The sequence below is a fragment of the Symphalangus syndactylus genome, chromosome 1 (genome assembly GCF_028878055.3).
Source record: "Symphalangus syndactylus isolate Jambi chromosome 1, NHGRI_mSymSyn1-v2.1_pri, whole genome shotgun sequence".
Taxonomy (NCBI): Eukaryota; Metazoa; Chordata; class Mammalia; order Primates; family Hylobatidae; genus Symphalangus; species Symphalangus syndactylus.
In genome coordinates, this window is record NC_072423.2 from 93,838,753 (window position 1) to 93,854,813 (window position 16,061).

A 16,061-nucleotide genomic window follows, 5' to 3' on the forward strand; every position below is an offset into this window, starting at 1 on the left:
GCCTGGAGGCTGAGACGCTGCTGGGCAGCCAGACACCAGCGACCATCCATTCCACCGCTGCACAGAGCATGGGAAGTCAGCAGAGGTTTCTGTTTTGGCTGGAGTGCAGTGGCACAATATCGGCTCACCGCAACTTCCACCTCCTGGGTTCAAGCCATTCTCCTGCCTCAGCCAACCGAGTAGCTGGGATTACAGGTACCCGCCACCATGCCCAGCTAATTTTTCTATTGTTAGTAGAGATGGGGTTTCACCATGTTGGCCAGGCTGGTCTTGAACTCCTGAACTCAAGTGATCTACCAGCCTTGGCCTCCCAAAATGCTGGGATTACAGGTGTGAGCCACCGTGCCTGGCCCAATTTCCTCCTTTTTAAGGCTGAATAACATTCCACTGTATTGATAGGTCACACTTTATCCATTCAGCTGCTGGTAGACATTTGTGTTGTTTCCAGCTTTTTGGTTATTGTTGAATAATGCTGCTAGGAACATCAGTGTGCAAATCTATTCCAGTCCCTGCTTTCAACTTTCTTTGGTCTTATTGCACTCAGCTATGAAATTGTATTAAAAGGTTTTAAAGGCCAGGCATGGTGGCACGTGCCTGTAGTCTCAGCTACTTGCTAGGCAGCTGAGGTGGGAGGATTGCTTGAGTCTGGGAAGTGGAGATTGCAGTGAGCCCAGATCACAATATTGCAGTCCAGCCTGGGCGATGGAGCCAGATCCTGTCTCAAAAAAAAAAAAAAAAAAAAAAAAAAGACAGGGGTTTTGGCTGGGCGTGGTGGCTCACACCTGTAATCCCAGCACTTTGGGAGGCCGAGGAGGGTGGATCACCTGACGTCGGGAGTGCAAGACCAGCCTGACCAACGTGGAGAAACCCCGTCTACTAAAAATACAAAATTAGCTGGGAGTGGTGGCGCATACCTGTAATCCCAGCTACTCAGGAGGCTGAGGCAAGAGAATAGCTTGACCTCGGGAGGCAGAGGTTGTGGTGAGCCGAGATCGTGCCATTGCACTCCAGTCTGGGTGACAAGAATGAAACTCCATCTCAAAAAAAAAAAAGGGTTTTAAGGAGGGGAGAAATAGGCCCAGCGTGCCAGCCACGGTGATTCACGCCTATAACCCCAGCATTTTGGGAGGCCGAGTTGGGCAGATCATCTGAGGTCAGGAGTTCAAGACCAGCCTGGCTAACATAATGAAATCCCGTCTCTACTAAAAATAGAAAAATTAGCCGGGCATGGTGGCGGGCACCTGTAATCCTAGCTACTCGGGAGGCTGAGGCAGGAGAATCACTTGAACCCAGGAGGTGGAGGTTGCAGTGAGCCGAGATTGCACCACTGCACTCTAGCCTGGGCAACAAAAGCGAAACTCTGTCTCAAAAATAAAAATTAAAAAGGAGGGGAGAAACAGGATCATATTGTGTGTTTTAGGAAATGTGTTCTAGCTGCAGTGCAGAGAGTGTGGAGACACAGCCACCCAAGGGAATGACCCACAGGAGGCTAGTGCAATTGTCTAGTGGCTGTAGGGTGGGGGGATGTGGAGGGGGATGGGGCTGGCCACATGGGGTGAAGGAAGAAGGAGCTGGTCCTCGGATCCTGGCCAGTGTGACTGTGTCAGCTGGTGGCTCTGCTAATGGCACAGGGAACACAGGAGTAGGCAAGCTGCTGGATGAGCAGAGCTTCAGATGACTTCCTGAAAGGCAGTTCTAGATTCTGATTTGTAGCTCAGGACAGTTTTAGGTTGGAGATAAAGATGGACAAGTCTTGAGCAAGGAGGCAGTCCAGAGAGCGAGGCTACCCGGCAAGAGCAGGCAGGTGGGAAAGAGGGTCCAGGACTGAGTCCTGGTATCCGGACATTTCAGGAAAAGCCAAGAAAAAGGAGCTGGCAGTGCCATAGCCCCAAAGAGGGTGTCCTGGCAGAGGCCCGAGCTTAGTATGTTGGACATTAGGACATCACTGGTTACCTTTGTCTGAGCTGTTAAAGAGAGTGATGAGGGCATTGGGAATAAATTCAAAGGAAGTAAACAGCAACTTGGAACGTTCCTTCAAGCTTAAAAGGAGGGAGTAATGGTGGTAGCTAATGACAGATGCTGGTCGACTTTTGGTTGTCTTTTTTGTCTTTTGAGACAGGGTCTTTACTCTGTCGCCCAGACTGGAGTGCAACGGCGTCACCATGGCTCACTGTAGCCCCGACCTCCCAGGCTCAGGTGATCCTCCCACCTCAGCCTCCTGAGTAGCTGGACTACAGATATGTGCCACCATGCCCATTTATTTTTTTTTTTACATTTTTTATAGAGTCAGGGTCTCCCTATGTTGCCCAGGCTGGTCTTGAACTCCTGAGCTCAAGTGATCCTCCTGCCTCAGCTTCCCAAAGTCCTAGGATTACAGGTGTCAGCCACTGTGCCCAGCCTGGTTGTCATTTTTTAACAACAAAGCAAATAAAAGCCATTTAGGACTTGGAAGAAAAAGAGGAGGAAGGTTTCAGAGACAAGATAATTGGAACAAAAACCAAAGTGGAAAGGCTAGCATGGAAGAGGGGACCCATCTCCTCTGGGTGGGGGAAGGAGGTCAAAGTGGATTAAGTCTGTGGAGAACTTAATGGCTTTGATTTGTTTGGATGACTAGGAGGCAAGTACAAGTGTGGAGGATGGGATGGGAGGCTGGTCTGTGCCACCTGCCTGTAGGGGCCTAGCCTTACCTAAGGCCAAGTGGGAGAATTTCCAGGCATCAGCATCTTTGATCAGCTCCCCAGGGGTCCCACAGCACCTGCTGCTACACAGCGTCTAGTCTGGACCATGGAGTGAGCAACTCGGGCTCCTTCAAAGGAGCCTGAAAGGGAATGGGGAACGAGGGCTGGACTCGGGAGGGTGTTTGCTTCCCAGGCATCTTCCGTGGGCACTGGGGGAGCTCTTAGCACTCTCACCCCAGACCCAACTTTCTTCCTCCTGGAAGAGGAGCAGATTGGGGACTGGGCAGAAATAAACAAGACACGGGGCAGGACAGGCCAGGCACAGTGGCTCACGCCTGTAATCCCAGCACTTTGGGAGGCCGAGGAGGGCAGATCACTTGAGGTCAGAGTTCGGGACCAGCCTGGCTAACATGGTGAAACCTCATCTCTAATAAAAATATAAAAATTAGCCAGGCGTGGTGGTGGACACCTGTAACCCCAGCTACTTGGGAGGCTGAGGCAGGAGAATCGTTTGAACCTGGGAGGCAGAGGTTGCAGTGAGCTGAGATCACGCCACTGGACTCCAGCCTGGGTGACAGAGCAAGACTCCTACTCAAAGAAAAAAAAAGTGTGTGGGGCAGTGATCTACCATGGGGCGAATGGGGGGAAGCAGGGCTAGGAGCGCCTGGACAAAGGGACAACCCCAGTGATGCAGCCCACCGGAGGCCTGGCCTTACCTTCGGCTCTGCCTTTGACTCAGTAAAAGAAACACAGTCCATGAACAGGCAGAAACTCTTTAATCAGGCTTTTTTTCCAACTCTAAAACAAAATCCCATTTTTTCCTTAAATTTAGTTCCTCAGGAACAGAGAAGTTTGCAATGATGATCTCAACTCCGCATCATCTGGTGACCCCTGATTCTGCAGGACTAAGACATTTCCCAAGAGTTCTGCTGCATCAGCCAGTGAGGACAAGAGTTCTTCAGTGCGGTTCGGCTCAAGGACACCTAGGTTTCCCTGGCAAGGGGGCTTGCTTGCAGGTCTGACAAAGCACAGAGCATTGAGCAGATGGCCTGGGACTCCGAGGACTGGCAGAGGGTTTCATTAGGGCCTGCCTGGCCTGCACCGTTTCATCCAAGTACCCTGACCCAGCACTCATCTTCTCTGGCATTCTCTGTTATCCACCAGCTCCTCTGCACACCTCAGCGTCTACTTCCACGAACTTCTAAACATCAAAAGGTACAACGGCCAGGGGTGCGGCGGGAGAGTTGGGGGCAGGGCAGCCTTCAAATCCACACTATTGAATCCACAGGATTGAAAGAAGAGAAAGATGGAAATTCTCTGGAGATCATGAGATGCATCCAGGCAGTGTTCTCATGTGAGAGGATAGGGAGGCCAAAAACTAAAATTGCTATCAGCCCCCGCCGCTGTCTGGTACGTGAGGAAACTTTCCGAGGACTTTACAAGCATAGTCGCAAAATGCTAGTAGGACTGGGACTCTTCAACTTTTTCTTCTAGGGCCAAGTAGACTCTGTGTAACTTATTTTGTAAGAAATGGGTGTGGGTGACAAGAGGGGCCACCTTCCACCCCTGCAGCAGAGTGAAGACTCCAGCGTGGGCCCTGTGCAAGGGACCAGCCCAGAGGCCGTGAGCCACAGAAACGCACAGCACCTGGTGGCCACACCCTGAAATGCACCCTTTGCTCCAAGCAGCCAGCGCCCTATCAACCTGGCATTTACCAAACATCTCAACAGCAGACCAGAACTAGAAAACACAGCTTCTGTGTAGTACACACTTATAGTCTGAGCCCCAACTAAGGCTCCCCACATCCTTCAAAACTCAGACTCCACAGGCTGAATGTCCAGCTTTTTCCTCCAAGACAGAATTGCCCTCAGCCCATGAATTCTCTCTGGGACTATTTACAGAATCGAAGGGGAAATCCACGGAACCGAAAACCTTTTTACACAGGTGGGTTCAGGAAGAAAGCCACCAACAGAAGGCAACTCAGGAGGGAGAGGCCGAGGCTGGCAGAGCCCCTGGGCCTATTTCCAAGCAGCCACCCTTCCCAAGAAGAGCAGAGGTGCCCCTCACCTCAACCCTCAGCCCTTTAACTTCTGGCTGGGCCACTGATTCTCCTCCCCAGTCTGCAGCCCATCTGGAAACTGGCTGTGGTACTTTGGGGAGATAGGAAGGACAGGACAACAAGAGACAGGACACCAGTGAGCGGCTGGGCCAGGAGGCCCCATTTCCTAAAACCAAGATGGCTGCTGCTGCTGCCCAAGCCCTCAAAGCAGACAGGCCTCATGCGCAGCACCAGCACACACACACAGGTAACAAGACCAGGGGAGGGGACCCTAAGTGTCCTCTACACAGGGAGGGGCTATGTACGGGACAGGAGGGAGAGTCTGGCCAGGTGCACCCCCAACTGCATCTCATTCAACCAGGAGATCAAACTGCTCAGCAGCTTCAAACTCGGCATTCATGGCTGCAGCCCACTCATCCAGCTCCGTTTTCTGAGGGAAGAGAAATGGGGAGCAGGTGAGTGAGAAGGGAAGATGGTGGCTGGAGCATCTCACCACACCCTGCAGGTGCTGCCTATCCCCCAAAAGAGCCAGAGCCCCAGCCCTGCACGTCTCCCGGAGCACATGGCAGAGAAAAACCCCTGCCTCTCACTCACCAAGATCTCTGGCATCTTCTTCTTCTTACGTTTCTGTTTCTCGGGTGGTGGGGAGATTCCAGGGAGAGTCATGTCTGGGGCCCAGGGCTTTGCACAGACCCTGGGGACCTCAGTGAATTTGGAGGACACCACTGGCGAGACTCCGGACAATTCTTCTGCCCCCAGCAGCCCCTCGAAGCCAAAGCAGGACCGGCGGCCTGGGGTGGAGGTAGAAGCAGAGCCCAGGGTCTCCAGCCGGCTGTAGGAACGCCTGACTTTCTTAGACATTTCCAAGTCTCTGGCGTCCAGCTCTCCTTCCTTGGAGCTGGACTCGGCCTCAGGGTTTGGCACAGGAGTGCTGGTGGGGGTGGCAGGGACGCTGTGTGTCTTGAAAAGGTCCTCCTTAGTAAGCTCCCTGCCAGGGGGCTCGTTTTCTTTCTCCAAGAAAAAGGAAATCTGCACCAGGACAGAAGAGAGGATGCCCTCAATACTTAGCTGGACTGCTTACTTTCAGAAAAGCCCGAGAAGATTCAGGGTGGAAAGACCCAAAAGATACACACTTTTTTTTTTTTTGACATGGAGTCTCGCTCTGTCACCCAGGCTGGAGTGCTCACTGCAAGCTCCGCCTCCTGGATTCACACCATTCTCCTGCCTCAGCCTTCCGAGTAGCTGGGACTACAGGCGCCCACCACCACGCCCGGCTGATTTTTTATAGTTTTAGTAGAGATGGGGTTTCACCGTGTTAGCCAGGATGGTCTTCGATCTCCTGACCTCGGGATCTGCCCGTCTCGGCCTCCCAAAGTGCTGGAATTACAGGCGTGAGCCACCGCGCCCGGCCCCAGGACACACACTTTTTTTTTTTTTTTTTTTGAGACAGAGTCTCGCTCTGTCGCCCAGGCTGGAGTGCAGTGGCGTGATCTCGGCTCACTGCAGGCTCTGCCCCCCAGGGTTCAAGCCATTCTCCTGCCTCAGCCTCCCAAGTAGCTGGGACTACAGGTGCCCGCCACCTCGCCCGGCTAATTTTTTGTATTTTTAGTAGAGACGGGGTTTCACCGTGTTAGCCAGGATGGTCTCAATCTCCTGACCTTGTGATCCGCCCGTCTCGGCCTCCCAAAGTGCTGGGATTACAGGCGTGAGCCACCGTGCCCGGCCGACACACACTTTTTTTAAGGAAGAGACAAATCAGACCCTGAAAGAGACACGGGGAGAAGAAAACAACCCACCATTGCTTCCGAGGAGTCTGCTTTTGTGACACAAGTGGACTTGCCCCCATCTGCTGGTGCTGTCGCTTGTTTCCAAAATGTGCCCAGCATCCAGCTTCCCCTCTGATCAGCTCAAGCCCTCACTAGGTGTTTTCTAGACCAGCTCAGCAACCTTTTTTATTTTGTTTTGTTTCTGGATATAGGGTCTCAACTCTGCTGCCCAGGCTGGAGTGCAGTTGCACGATCATGGCTCACTGAAGCCTCAGCCTCCAGGGCTCATGCAATCCTCCTACCTCAGCCTCTGAGTAGCCAGGACTACAGGCATGTGCCACTCTGGCTGGCTGATTTTTTTTTTAGTTTCTTTGTAGAGTAGGGCGGGGTCTCCCTATGTTGCCCAGGCTGGTCCCAGCGACCTTCTGATTTCTCTCTCCGTTTCCGCCCTTGCCTGCTGTGGTCCACCTGCCACACAGCTGAAGAGGATTGTCCTAAATGTCCACTCAGTCCATAAGTATTTATCGGTCACCTGTCCTGTGCCAGGCACTGGGAATATAGCAGGGAATAAAACAGAGAAAACCCCTGCCCCATTCTAAGAGAAAAACAGATAAGAAAATTCAGTATTATGTCAGCAGTATCAAGCACTACAGGAAAACACAGAACAGGAGAGAGTGCTTGGGGCAGGTTAGAACTGCAAAAAGATAAAGGTCAATATATGCCTCACTGAGGTGACATTCAAGCTTCAACTTGAAGGAGGTGTGGGAGTGACTCATGGCCAAGTGTTCTAGGCAGTGGGAACAGAAGGTGCAAAAACCCTGAGGCCACAGCGTACTAGTCAGGGTCAAACAGCAAGGAGGCCAGTATGGCTGAAGTGAAGGAAAGACGAAGAAACTGAAGATGAAGTTCAAGAGATAATGGGTGGCCAGACATGGTGGTTCACGCCTATAATCCCAGCACTTTGGGAGGCTGAGGTGGGTGGATCACCTGAGGTCAGGAGTTTGAGACCAGCCTGGCCAACATAGTGAAACCCCGTCTCTACTGAAAATACAAAAAAAATTAGCCAGGTGTGGTGGCAGGTGCCTGTAAGCCCAGCTACTCGGGAGGCTGAAGCAGGAGAATCAGTTGAACCTGGGAGGCGGAGGTTGCAGTGAGCCGAGATTGCGCCACCGCATCCAGCCTGGGTGACAGTGCGAGACTCCATCTCAAAAAAAAACAAAAAACAAAAAACAAAAAAACAGGGAAGCTGAACAAATTGGTGGTCACCGCTGACTACCACTTCCTCATCCTCTATAGCCAAGCAGTCACCCAGGTCCTGGCAACTTTATCCTGCTCGATGTACCATGAATCTCAGTCAATCAACAAGAATGAGTGGCTACTAGGAAAGGCAGAAGTCCCTACCCTCAAGGTGCTTATGTTCTTAGAGGGGAGAGAAAGACATCAAACATGCAAGAAAATACACTATAAGAACTGATAAGGACCAGGCATAGTGGCTCATGCCTGTAATCCCAACACTTTAGGAGGCCAAGATGGCAGGATCACTTGAGCCCAGGAGTTCAAGACCAGCCTGGGCAACATAGTGAACCCTCATCTCTATAAAACAAATTAGAGAAAACATCAAAAAATTAGCCAGGCATGGTGGCATGCGACTGTAGTCCCAGCTACTTGAGAGGCTGAAGAGGGAGGATCTGCAGTGAGCCAAAATCTCGCCACTGTGCTCCAGCCTGCGTGGCAGAACAAGACCCTGTCTTTAGAACTGGTAAGGCCTAAGAGAATTACATAGAGAAATGTGACAGCAATAGGGTAAGGGTGGCCAGGGAAGACCTCTGGGGGGTGATTCCCTCTGAACCCAGTACTGTGTATCATCCTGGCTTTAGCTCACGCCCTTGGCTTCATGCTTCGGAATTCCTGGACTTCACGTCATTCCACTGGTCTTGGAGCCCCAGAGTAGCCCTTCTTAAAACCATTCTCCCGGCCGGGCGTGGTGGCTCAAGCCTGTAATCCCAGCACTTTGGGAGGCCGAGATGGGAGGATCATGAGGTCAGGAGATAGAGACCATCCTGGCTAACACAGTAAAACCCCATCTCTACTAAAAATACAAAAAAATTAGCCGGGTGTGGTGGCGGGCGCCTGTAGTCCCAGCTACTTTGGAGGCTGAGGCAGGAGAATGGCGTGAACCTGGGAGGCGGAGCTTGCAGTGAGCCGAGATTGCGCCACTGCACTCCAGCCTGGGCGACAGAGCGAGACTCCGTCTCAAAAAAAAAAAACAAAAAAAAAAAAAAACCATTCTCCCTACAGCCCCCAGAGGGGTCTTTCTTAAACCACTCAAACTTGACTCAGTCACTCCCTTACCCAGAACTCTCCAAAGGCTGCCCACAGACCCAAGAATGATGCCCAAGCCATGAGTGTCGCTTTTGTGCCTCATCAGGATCTGCTCTGCCTTAGGGTGCTCCCTCGCCTGCTGAGGTCTGCTGCAGACACTAAACAAATTGCTATTCCCTGAACCTTGTGATTTTTCTTTAAATTCCCAATCTCTGCAAACATGGCTTCTTTGGCCTGGAACACCCCCACTTGTCTTTTTTTTTTTTTTTTTTGAGATGGAGTCTTGCTTTGTCACCCAGGCTGGAGTGCAGGGGCGCGTGATCTTGGCCCACTGCAACCTCCGCCTCCTGGGTTTAAGCGATTCTCCTGCCTCAGCCTCCTGAGTAGCTGGGACTACAGGCATGTGCCACCATGCCTGGCTAATTTTTGTATTTTTAGTAGACACAGGGTTTCACCATGTTGGCCAGGCTGGTCTTAAACTCTTGACCTCAAGTGATCTGCCCGCCTCAGCCTCCCAAAATGCTAGGATTACAAGCGTGAGCCACTGCACCTGGCCTCTACTTGTCTTTAAAGACTCCGTTTAAATGTTTCTTCTTCCATGAAACATTCCCTGAGCCACATGGTCTGGGTTAGCTACCATCATAGCATCTAGTATTCCTTATCGCAGTCCCAGTACACAGCGTTGCCATCACTTGTCATTGGTCTTTCTCCCCAATTGACTCTAAGCCCTATCAGCTCTTCAAAGGAGTTCACATTTCTCAGTCAGTATGTCTTCAGATTGTCTATTAATGAAACATCCTTTGATAATAACTTCTGCTAAAACTGTAAAAATGTCATACACATGACTTATCTCAGAACACCCATAAATGAAAGCTGAAAGCAAAATGGATTAGAAAGGCAGTACGTGGAGTTAAGACATAGCTCAGCTTTTAAAGGAAGTTCCAGGAAAATGGTAGAAATACACAAGGCATAAAAAGTTAAGTGTGTTAAGTCTTCAGGGAGTAATCGAGACTGGCAATGAATGCAGGTGCCCACTGACAAACTGTTTTTGCAGTACTGCAAAACAGCTCCCTGGGCAGATGTGAGCAGCCAATGTGTGCTGTCCAGCTCTAGAGTGACCCAGATTCTACTTAATTAAGTAGACGAAAGTGAACTCACCCTAGGGCTCCTGCGAGGTGATTGGACAGCTGGGACCTGCGGGGGACAATACCAATTGATCACATAGCTGGTCCCCAGTTTTGCCCACCTACCCACCCACAACACTCTCCTTAGCCTTTACCTCTACAGCATGGGCCACGATCCTCTTTAAGACGACGGGCTTTCTGATTGCAGCTGCACTGGGTGTCTAGAGAACAGGGATGAACGTGAGCTCAACATTAGGTGAGGGGCCACAAGGGGAGGAAGTGAGAAATCTGGGGCTCACCTTCGGCCAGATTTCAGGGAGGATGCTCGGGAGTTCAGAGCCTGATTTCCGCTGGGACCTCCGCAGAGGCTTAGTAGGAGATGGGGCCCTTGGCCCTGGAAAGAGAAAAAAGTTAAGTGGTAGAGGAGGACTCTAGACCTTAAGAGTCCAGAGAACAGGTTCTAGGGACAGCGAGAAGATTCCCAAACAAGCCCTTTTAAGGGCGCCTCGTCCGGCGGCGGCAGTGGGAGGGAAGGGTCATCTTTCACGGGAATGCGTCCCCCAAACGGCTCGACCTCACGTCTCCCGCGCGCCCTCCGCTCACCGGAGCTCTGAGCGGCTCCTCCGGACCGCGTTCGCCTGCCAGACATAACTAGGCTCCGTCTCGAGCTCCTCCAGTGCCGCCGCCCCGGGCGCGCGCCAACCGGGAAGGCCACTCACTGCAAAAAACGTTCGAATTACCCGCCCTGCAGGAAAGGAAGCGGAAGTGACGTAGGGCTAGAGGTCCGCGGCGCTCGGACCCCCAAGTCTTTTCCACCCGTCTTCCCGTCTAGCGGCAGCGGAGGCGTGGCCCAGGGGCGCGATGGCGTCATCAGCGCGCGCCGCACCCGGAAGAGACGTGGCAGCGGAGGGATAATCGGGGCGGCCGGGGCTGAAGTGAGTGGAGCAGGAGCCCTGGGGAGCGTGGTCCCTGCCCTTCCGCGCCTCTAACCATCGCTACCGCTCTTCGGAACCGGTGCAGCGGCCGATCAGTAAACACAGAGACTGGGGTCTGTAGAGAAGGGGCGGGGCTTGGAGGGGGTGGGGCTCAGGAGAGATCTTGGGGGCGGGGCCGGTGGTATCTGGGAGCCTCTGATGGAGGGGCCTGGCCGGGGGCGGGATCCAGAAGGATTGAGGGGTCGCCGGAGGCGGGATTTATGCAGGGGGTGTTTCTCCGCATAAGGAGGGACAGTGGGCAGGAATCTGGGATCGGGGCGAGTATGAGAGGTGTCTGAGGGAGTTAAGAGTGGAAACTGGGCTGGTGAGAGCGTAGTGGTGGCCACCAGAACCTGACTTCCTACCAACTCAGGCCCCTTTCCCAGGATCGATCATGGGGCTTTGTAAGTGCCCCAAGAGAAAGGTGACCAACCTGTTCTGCTTCGAACATCGGGTCAACGTCTGCGAGCACTGCCTGGTAGCCAATCACGCCAAGGTGGGGCCTTCAGGGGAGCGACTGAGCAGGGCACTGGGTGGGCAAGGCGGTATTGGCTTCCTCCAAATCCATGAGGGGCCCCGCGCTAGAATGTAAGCCCCACAAGGGCAAGGACGTGATTTATTTTGTTCACTGATATATCCCCCGCCCCCAAGAGAGAGTCTGGCGCACAGTCTGTGCTCAATAAATATTTATTGGTTGAACAAACGAAAGGATGAGTCTCCTCTGTGACTAGAGAAAAAGAGACAGTCGGACCTTGGGGTGATAGGCCGAGCAGCCCCAGCACCAGTTGTGACATCTCTCTCCCACTCCAGTGCATCGTCCAGTCCTACCTGCAATGGCTCCAAGATAGCGACTACAACCCCAATTGCCGCCTGTGCAACATACCCCTGGCCAGCCGAGAGACGACCCGCCTTGTCTGCTATGGTGAGGCCTTGGCACCTCGGGGGGATCAGGCCAGCCTCAGGGGCCAGCTTGGTGACTGGTTTCCAGGCCCTCCTCAAGCAGCAGGACAGTGAGTCCCCCGAGTCTCAGAGCCCAGATTCTAGTCCTGTTAAAGTTCCTTACCTGCTGTGTAAGTTCAGGCAAGTTATTCTTCCTTTCTAGGCCTCACTGTCTTTCCTAAAAATTAAAGCTCCTAGTTCCTCTTTCCTAAAAATTAAGCCCTGACAATCTGGAGGTTTGAGCGAGAACCAGTCAAGCTTACAGGTATGCTGGTGGCTGTAACTATTAGCTAGCCAGACCGGCATGTCGCTTTCAGATATTCAGGATCCACCACTGATTCCAAGGCTAAACAGAGAGGAAGTGAGTTTCCCACATTAAAGTTAGCTAAAAGAAGTCAGCAGACATATGTGTCATGACTTTGACGTGAATCTGGGGTAAGAGCCTTAGCTCCAGTTTTTGAAGGAGCTCATGCAAGAGGCAGCTCCATATGTGTTTCTCCTTGTGAGTGCATGTGTGTACTTGCAGGCACTTAATGTACATTGTGTGTTTAAATGAGTGTTAGTGTGTTGATTAGTGCTTGGGGTGAAGGAATGGGTAAATGTATGCACGTGAACATATGAACACAGGTGTGTTGTGGGAGTGCAAGAGAATGCATGGTTGAGGGTGCCTGTTAGCAAACCTGTGAGTGTATAGATGTGTATGTGTGAGGGCTCCTGTGCCCATAGTGTAGATATAGGGAATGCCACTTGTGTTTGATTATGTGCTTATAAGCACATGTACATTTGTGCCCAGGGATGTGTACATGCATATGTGTGCCTGTGTGTATATCGAGGAACCTTTTCTGAAACTGTTCATTATTAGCCATTAGCCCAAAGAGTATGATGAGTGCAGGCCAGAGAGGACTCACTGAAAGGGGAGGTGGCGTTTTCTTCCTACCCAAACTTACCCCTGTGAGCTGGACAGCTTGGTAGCACCTGCCTGGACTTAGATGGTAGTAGCCAAGAAGACTGACATTTTAGGGAACAGGACGGGGAGGAGAAGGCTCTGGCACACACATATGTATCCATATGTCCTGCAATGGTCTGGGGGCTATTGTTAGGCTAGGAGCCCTAAGTGTCTTCTTCCTCATGTCTCTTCTCCCCTGTCTCATGGGCCCTAAGATCTCTTTCACTGGGCCTGCCTCAATGAACGTGCTGCCCAGCTACCCCGAAACACGGCACCTGCCGGCTACCAGTGCCCCAGCTGCAATGGCCCCATCTTCCCCCCAACTAACCTGGCTGGCCCCGTGGCCTCTGCACTGAGAGAGAAGCTGGCCACAGTCAACTGGGCCCGGGCAGGACTGGGCCTCCCTCTGGTGAGAGTCCCTCTGTCTGTCTGACCATCCATCTGCCCTGGGACCCACCTGAGCCAGATGGGTGGGTGGGGACAGTACTAGGCAGCCTGGTGACCCAGATTCCTTCCTCCAGATCGATGAGGTGGTGAGCCCAGAGCCCGAGCCCCTCAACACGTCTGACTTCTCTGACTGGTCTAGCTTTAATGGTAAGTGGTGGCTTCCACCGACTATTTGGGCTTTAGCCTCCCTGCTCTGCTGACAGCTCCCTTGGTCTGCAGTCACATGCTCTACCCCTGAGCTCTACCCACTGCTTCTGCTGATGGCTGTCTTTCCGCCCACAGCCAGCAGTACCCCTGGACCAGAGGAGGTAGACAGCGCCTCTGCTGCCCCAGCCTTCTACAGCCAGGCCCCCCGGCCCCCGGCTTCCCCAGGCCGGCCCGAGCAGCACACAGTGATCCACATGGGCAATCCTGAGCCCCTGACTCACGGTGAGCCTGGGAGTTATCCAGGCCGCAGAAGGATAGAAAGAGGGTGGAGTGGTTTGTGTAGGGGGAGCTTGAGGATCCAGAGACCCACCTGGAGGAACCTTTCCTTAATCTAGGCACAGCCACTACCTCCTCACAATTCTGAGACGTTCTGTCAGAGTGAGGAGAGCAGGTGATCCCCCAGCCCTCCCCAAAGCGGCCAGTTTTCCTGAGTCTATTGATGCTAGTGGCTCCACTCTGTAGCCCCTAGGAAGGTGTATGATACGCGGGATGATGACCGGACACCAGGCCTCCATGGAGACTGTGACGATGACAAGTACCGACGTCGGCCTGCCCTGGGTTGGCTGGCCCAGCTGCTAAGGTACACAGGGTCAGGGAGGGCAGAATGCCAGGAAGGGGTGGAGAGGGAGTGGGAGCCAGAGGCCCTGGGAGGGATGGTTTCATGACAAAAGGGGCTTGTTGTGGGGAGTAACAATATCTGGTGCTGGGGCTGTGGGGAGAGGCCTTGGCTGTGCAGCAGAAGCTGTGTTTTGCTTCTCTCTGGGGCTGTCTCTGTGCCTCCTACACAGGAGGCTAGGACTTAGGTTCTTTGAGGCCCCTTCCCGATCTGACACCCCCTAATCTTTGTAACTCTCCCTGACGCCTGGCACACCGTGGTTTCCAGAATACAGTCGTGCGCCTCAGCTGGTTTGAGCTGCACAATAACGCCCTATGGTGGCAGGTGCAGGAGTGATCATCCCTGAGGCACAGACGAGGAGATGGAGGCTCAGGAATGGGTGGTGACCAGGGCTTCTCTCCAGCCGTGGGGGCCACCAGGGACTGGGGCCTGACCTGACTTTCCCCTCATCCCCCCAGGAGCCGGGCCGGGTCTCGGAAGCGGCCGCTGACCCTGCTCCAGCGGGCGGGGCTGCTGCTACTCTTGGGACTGCTGGGCTTCCTGGCCCTCCTTGCCCTCATGTCTCGCCTAGGCCGGGCCGCAGCTGACAGCGATCCCAACCTGGACCCACTCATGAACCCTCACATCCGCGTGGGCCCCTCCTGAGCCCCCTTGCTTGTGGCTAGGCCAGCCTAGGACTTGAGTCCTGTGGAGGAGAGGCGGGGTAATGGGGAGGCTGAGGGCACTTCTTCACTGCCCCTCTCCCTCAAGCCTAAGACACTAAGACCCCAGACCCAAAGCCAAGTCCACCAGAGTGGCTGCAGGCCAGGCCTGGAGTCCCTGTGGGTCAAGCATTTGTCTTGACTTGCTTTCCTCCCGGGTCTCCAGCCTCCGACCCCTCGCCCCATGAAGGAGCTGGCAGGTGGAAATAAACAACAACTTTATTAAAACACCCGAGGCAGCCTTTTCCTTCCCCTTCCTCAGCCCTGTTCCAACTCCCCAGGCCTCAGTGGTGCTCCTCCCGGTACTCGATGGCCAGAAACTCCAAGGACAGGCGGTTGAAGAACATGGCTCCGTTGAGCACTGGGCGGGGGAGAGAGCCCCCCATGAGCCCCAGTACCCTTCCCTGGCTACTCCTTGCCACATATCAGGGTTCCAAAGCTCCCCGCTCCCTCTTGCTCCCTCCCCCTCCCACCACTCACTCAGGATGGTCATGGCAGAGCAGCGGATGTACTTGTTTTCTGCCATCTCAGCGTAGAGTGACCCCATGGCGGCCCAGCAGATGCTGATCACCTGGGAGAACTGTAGGCCCATCCAGTGGGAGAGTGGCCCCCTCGCACAACAGTGGGGTTTCCATCAGCCCCTCGGGTCTCCCGCAGCCAGCCCTTGCATCCCTGCCCTGAGCCTACCATCAGGACGACCGTGTAGTGAAAGCTCATGTGGTCATAGTGGCAGGTGATGCAGAAGTTGTGCACGTCGCTGATGAAGATGCCCAGGTGTAAGAAGAAGAGCATCAGCGCAGCCGTGGTGAGCATCATGCCTTTTGGGAAGAAGAACATGGCGATGCGGTCTCGCAGCCGCATCTTGCCCACAGCGTAGATGCAAGTCAGACTTGAGAGGTGGAGCAAGCAGGCCCTGCCCAGGAAAAGTAGCAGAGTCTCTGGTTCTAGAGTGCCTGGTGTGGAATAGCAGTGGGATTCTAGAACCAGGAGGACAGTGGAGGGGACAAGATTCTAGAACACAGGCTGATTCCAGCCAACACGGGAGTGCCTCACGGGTGGTAGGGGTGCTTTGAATTGTGAGATCAGTTGGGGCCCATGGCAATGGCGAAGGGGCAGCAGCCCTAGTTATCCCGTACTCACTCTAGACGCTTTTGTGCACATCTCAATTTTCCCACAACGGAGGCAGTGTGAACACAGTCTACAGATGAAGAACTGGGGCTCAGAAAAGTTGAGGGGCATGGTCTAGATTTACAGCAAGTCTTAGGCAGATGAGAGATTAGGA

The 16,061-nt window shown here is 53.4% G+C and overlaps 3 protein-coding genes across 7 annotated transcripts; 1 reads left to right on the forward strand and 2 right to left on the reverse strand.

Annotated features, from left to right (window-relative positions):
* Positions 1-3,435: 3,435 nt before the first annotated feature.
* LOC129466552 (sororin) lies at positions 3,436-10,862 on the reverse strand. 2 transcript variants are annotated; one of them, XM_055250295.2, is made up of 6 exons: positions 10,553-10,862; positions 10,249-10,343; positions 10,105-10,170; positions 9,984-10,019; positions 5,332-5,766; positions 3,436-5,167 (listed from the first exon to the last, which is right to left on the reverse strand). In XM_055250295.2, exons 1-6 carry the CDS (start codon positions 10,596-10,598, stop codon positions 5,087-5,089), a joined length of 759 nt encoding a protein of 252 aa, XP_055106270.1. In that variant the 5' UTR covers positions 10,599-10,862; the 3' UTR covers positions 3,436-5,086. The 2 variants fall into 2 exon arrangements, with proteins under 2 accessions (XP_055106270.1, XP_063499355.1); XM_063643285.1 differs by having other exon boundaries at positions 3,436-5,766; positions 10,553-10,767.
* ZFPL1 (zinc finger protein like 1) lies at positions 10,761-15,007 on the forward strand. Of its 3 annotated transcripts, none has more exons than XM_055250172.2 (8): positions 10,761-10,884; positions 11,310-11,419; positions 11,734-11,845; positions 13,024-13,217; positions 13,330-13,402; positions 13,538-13,684; positions 13,925-14,042; positions 14,537-15,007. In XM_055250172.2, exons 2-8 carry the CDS (start codon positions 11,318-11,320, stop codon positions 14,721-14,723), a joined length of 933 nt encoding a protein of 310 aa, XP_055106147.2. In that variant the 5' UTR covers positions 10,761-10,884; positions 11,310-11,317; the 3' UTR covers positions 14,724-15,007. The 3 variants fall into 3 exon arrangements, with proteins under 3 accessions (XP_055106147.2, XP_055106052.2, XP_055105965.2); XM_055250077.2 differs by having other exon boundaries at positions 10,865-10,997; positions 11,297-11,419; XM_055249990.2 differs by lacking the exon at positions 10,761-10,884 and adding an exon at positions 10,965-10,997.
* Positions 14,981-15,719, reverse strand: TMEM262 (transmembrane protein 262). 2 transcript variants are annotated; one of them, XM_055250642.1, is made up of 3 exons: positions 15,467-15,719; positions 15,292-15,359; positions 14,981-15,140 (listed from the first exon to the last, which is right to left on the reverse strand). In XM_055250642.1, exons 1-3 carry the CDS (start codon positions 15,638-15,640, stop codon positions 15,038-15,040), a joined length of 345 nt encoding a protein of 114 aa, XP_055106617.1. In that variant the 5' UTR covers positions 15,641-15,719; the 3' UTR covers positions 14,981-15,037. The 2 variants fall into 2 exon arrangements, with proteins under 2 accessions (XP_055106617.1, XP_055106533.1); XM_055250558.1 differs by having other exon boundaries at positions 15,260-15,359.
* Between the last annotated feature and the right edge of the window lie 342 nt (positions 15,720-16,061).

Excerpts from the sequence above, each read along its gene's own strand:
- TMEM262 (XM_055250558.1), bottom strand. The coding sequence starts at position 15,640 with ATGCGGCTGCGAGACCGCATCGCCATGTTCTTCTTCCCAAAAGGCATG. Across the intron at positions 15,360-15,466 it reads ACTACACGGTCGTCCTGATG|TTCTCCCAGGTGATCAGCAT; the intron begins GTAGGCTCAGGG and ends ATGGGCCTACAG. Across the intron at positions 15,141-15,259 it reads CTCTGCCATGACCATCCTGA|TGCTCAACGGAGCCATGTTC; the intron begins GTGAGTGGTGGG and ends TCCCCCGCCCAG.
- ZFPL1 (XM_055250172.2), top strand. The coding sequence starts at position 11,318 with ATGGGGCTTTGTAAGTGCCCCAAGAGAAAGGTGACCAACCTGTTCTGC. Across the intron at positions 13,218-13,329 it reads CAGGACTGGGCCTCCCTCTG|ATCGATGAGGTGGTGAGCCC; the intron begins GTGAGAGTCCCT and ends TCCTTCCTCCAG. Across the intron at positions 13,403-13,537 it reads TGACTGGTCTAGCTTTAATG|CCAGCAGTACCCCTGGACCA; the intron begins GTAAGTGGTGGC and ends TTCCGCCCACAG.
- LOC129466552 (XM_063643285.1), bottom strand. The coding sequence starts at position 10,598 with ATGTCTGGCAGGCGAACGCGGTCCGGAGGAGCCGCTCAGAGCTCCG. Across the intron at positions 10,171-10,248 it reads TCCCTGAAATCTGGCCGAAG|ACACCCAGTGCAGCTGCAAT; the intron begins GTGAGCCCCAGA and ends CCTGTTCTCTAG. Across the intron at positions 5,767-9,983 it reads CACCTCGCAGGAGCCCTAGG|ATTTCCTTTTTCTTGGAGAA; the intron begins GTGAGTTCACTT and ends GTCCTGGTGCAG.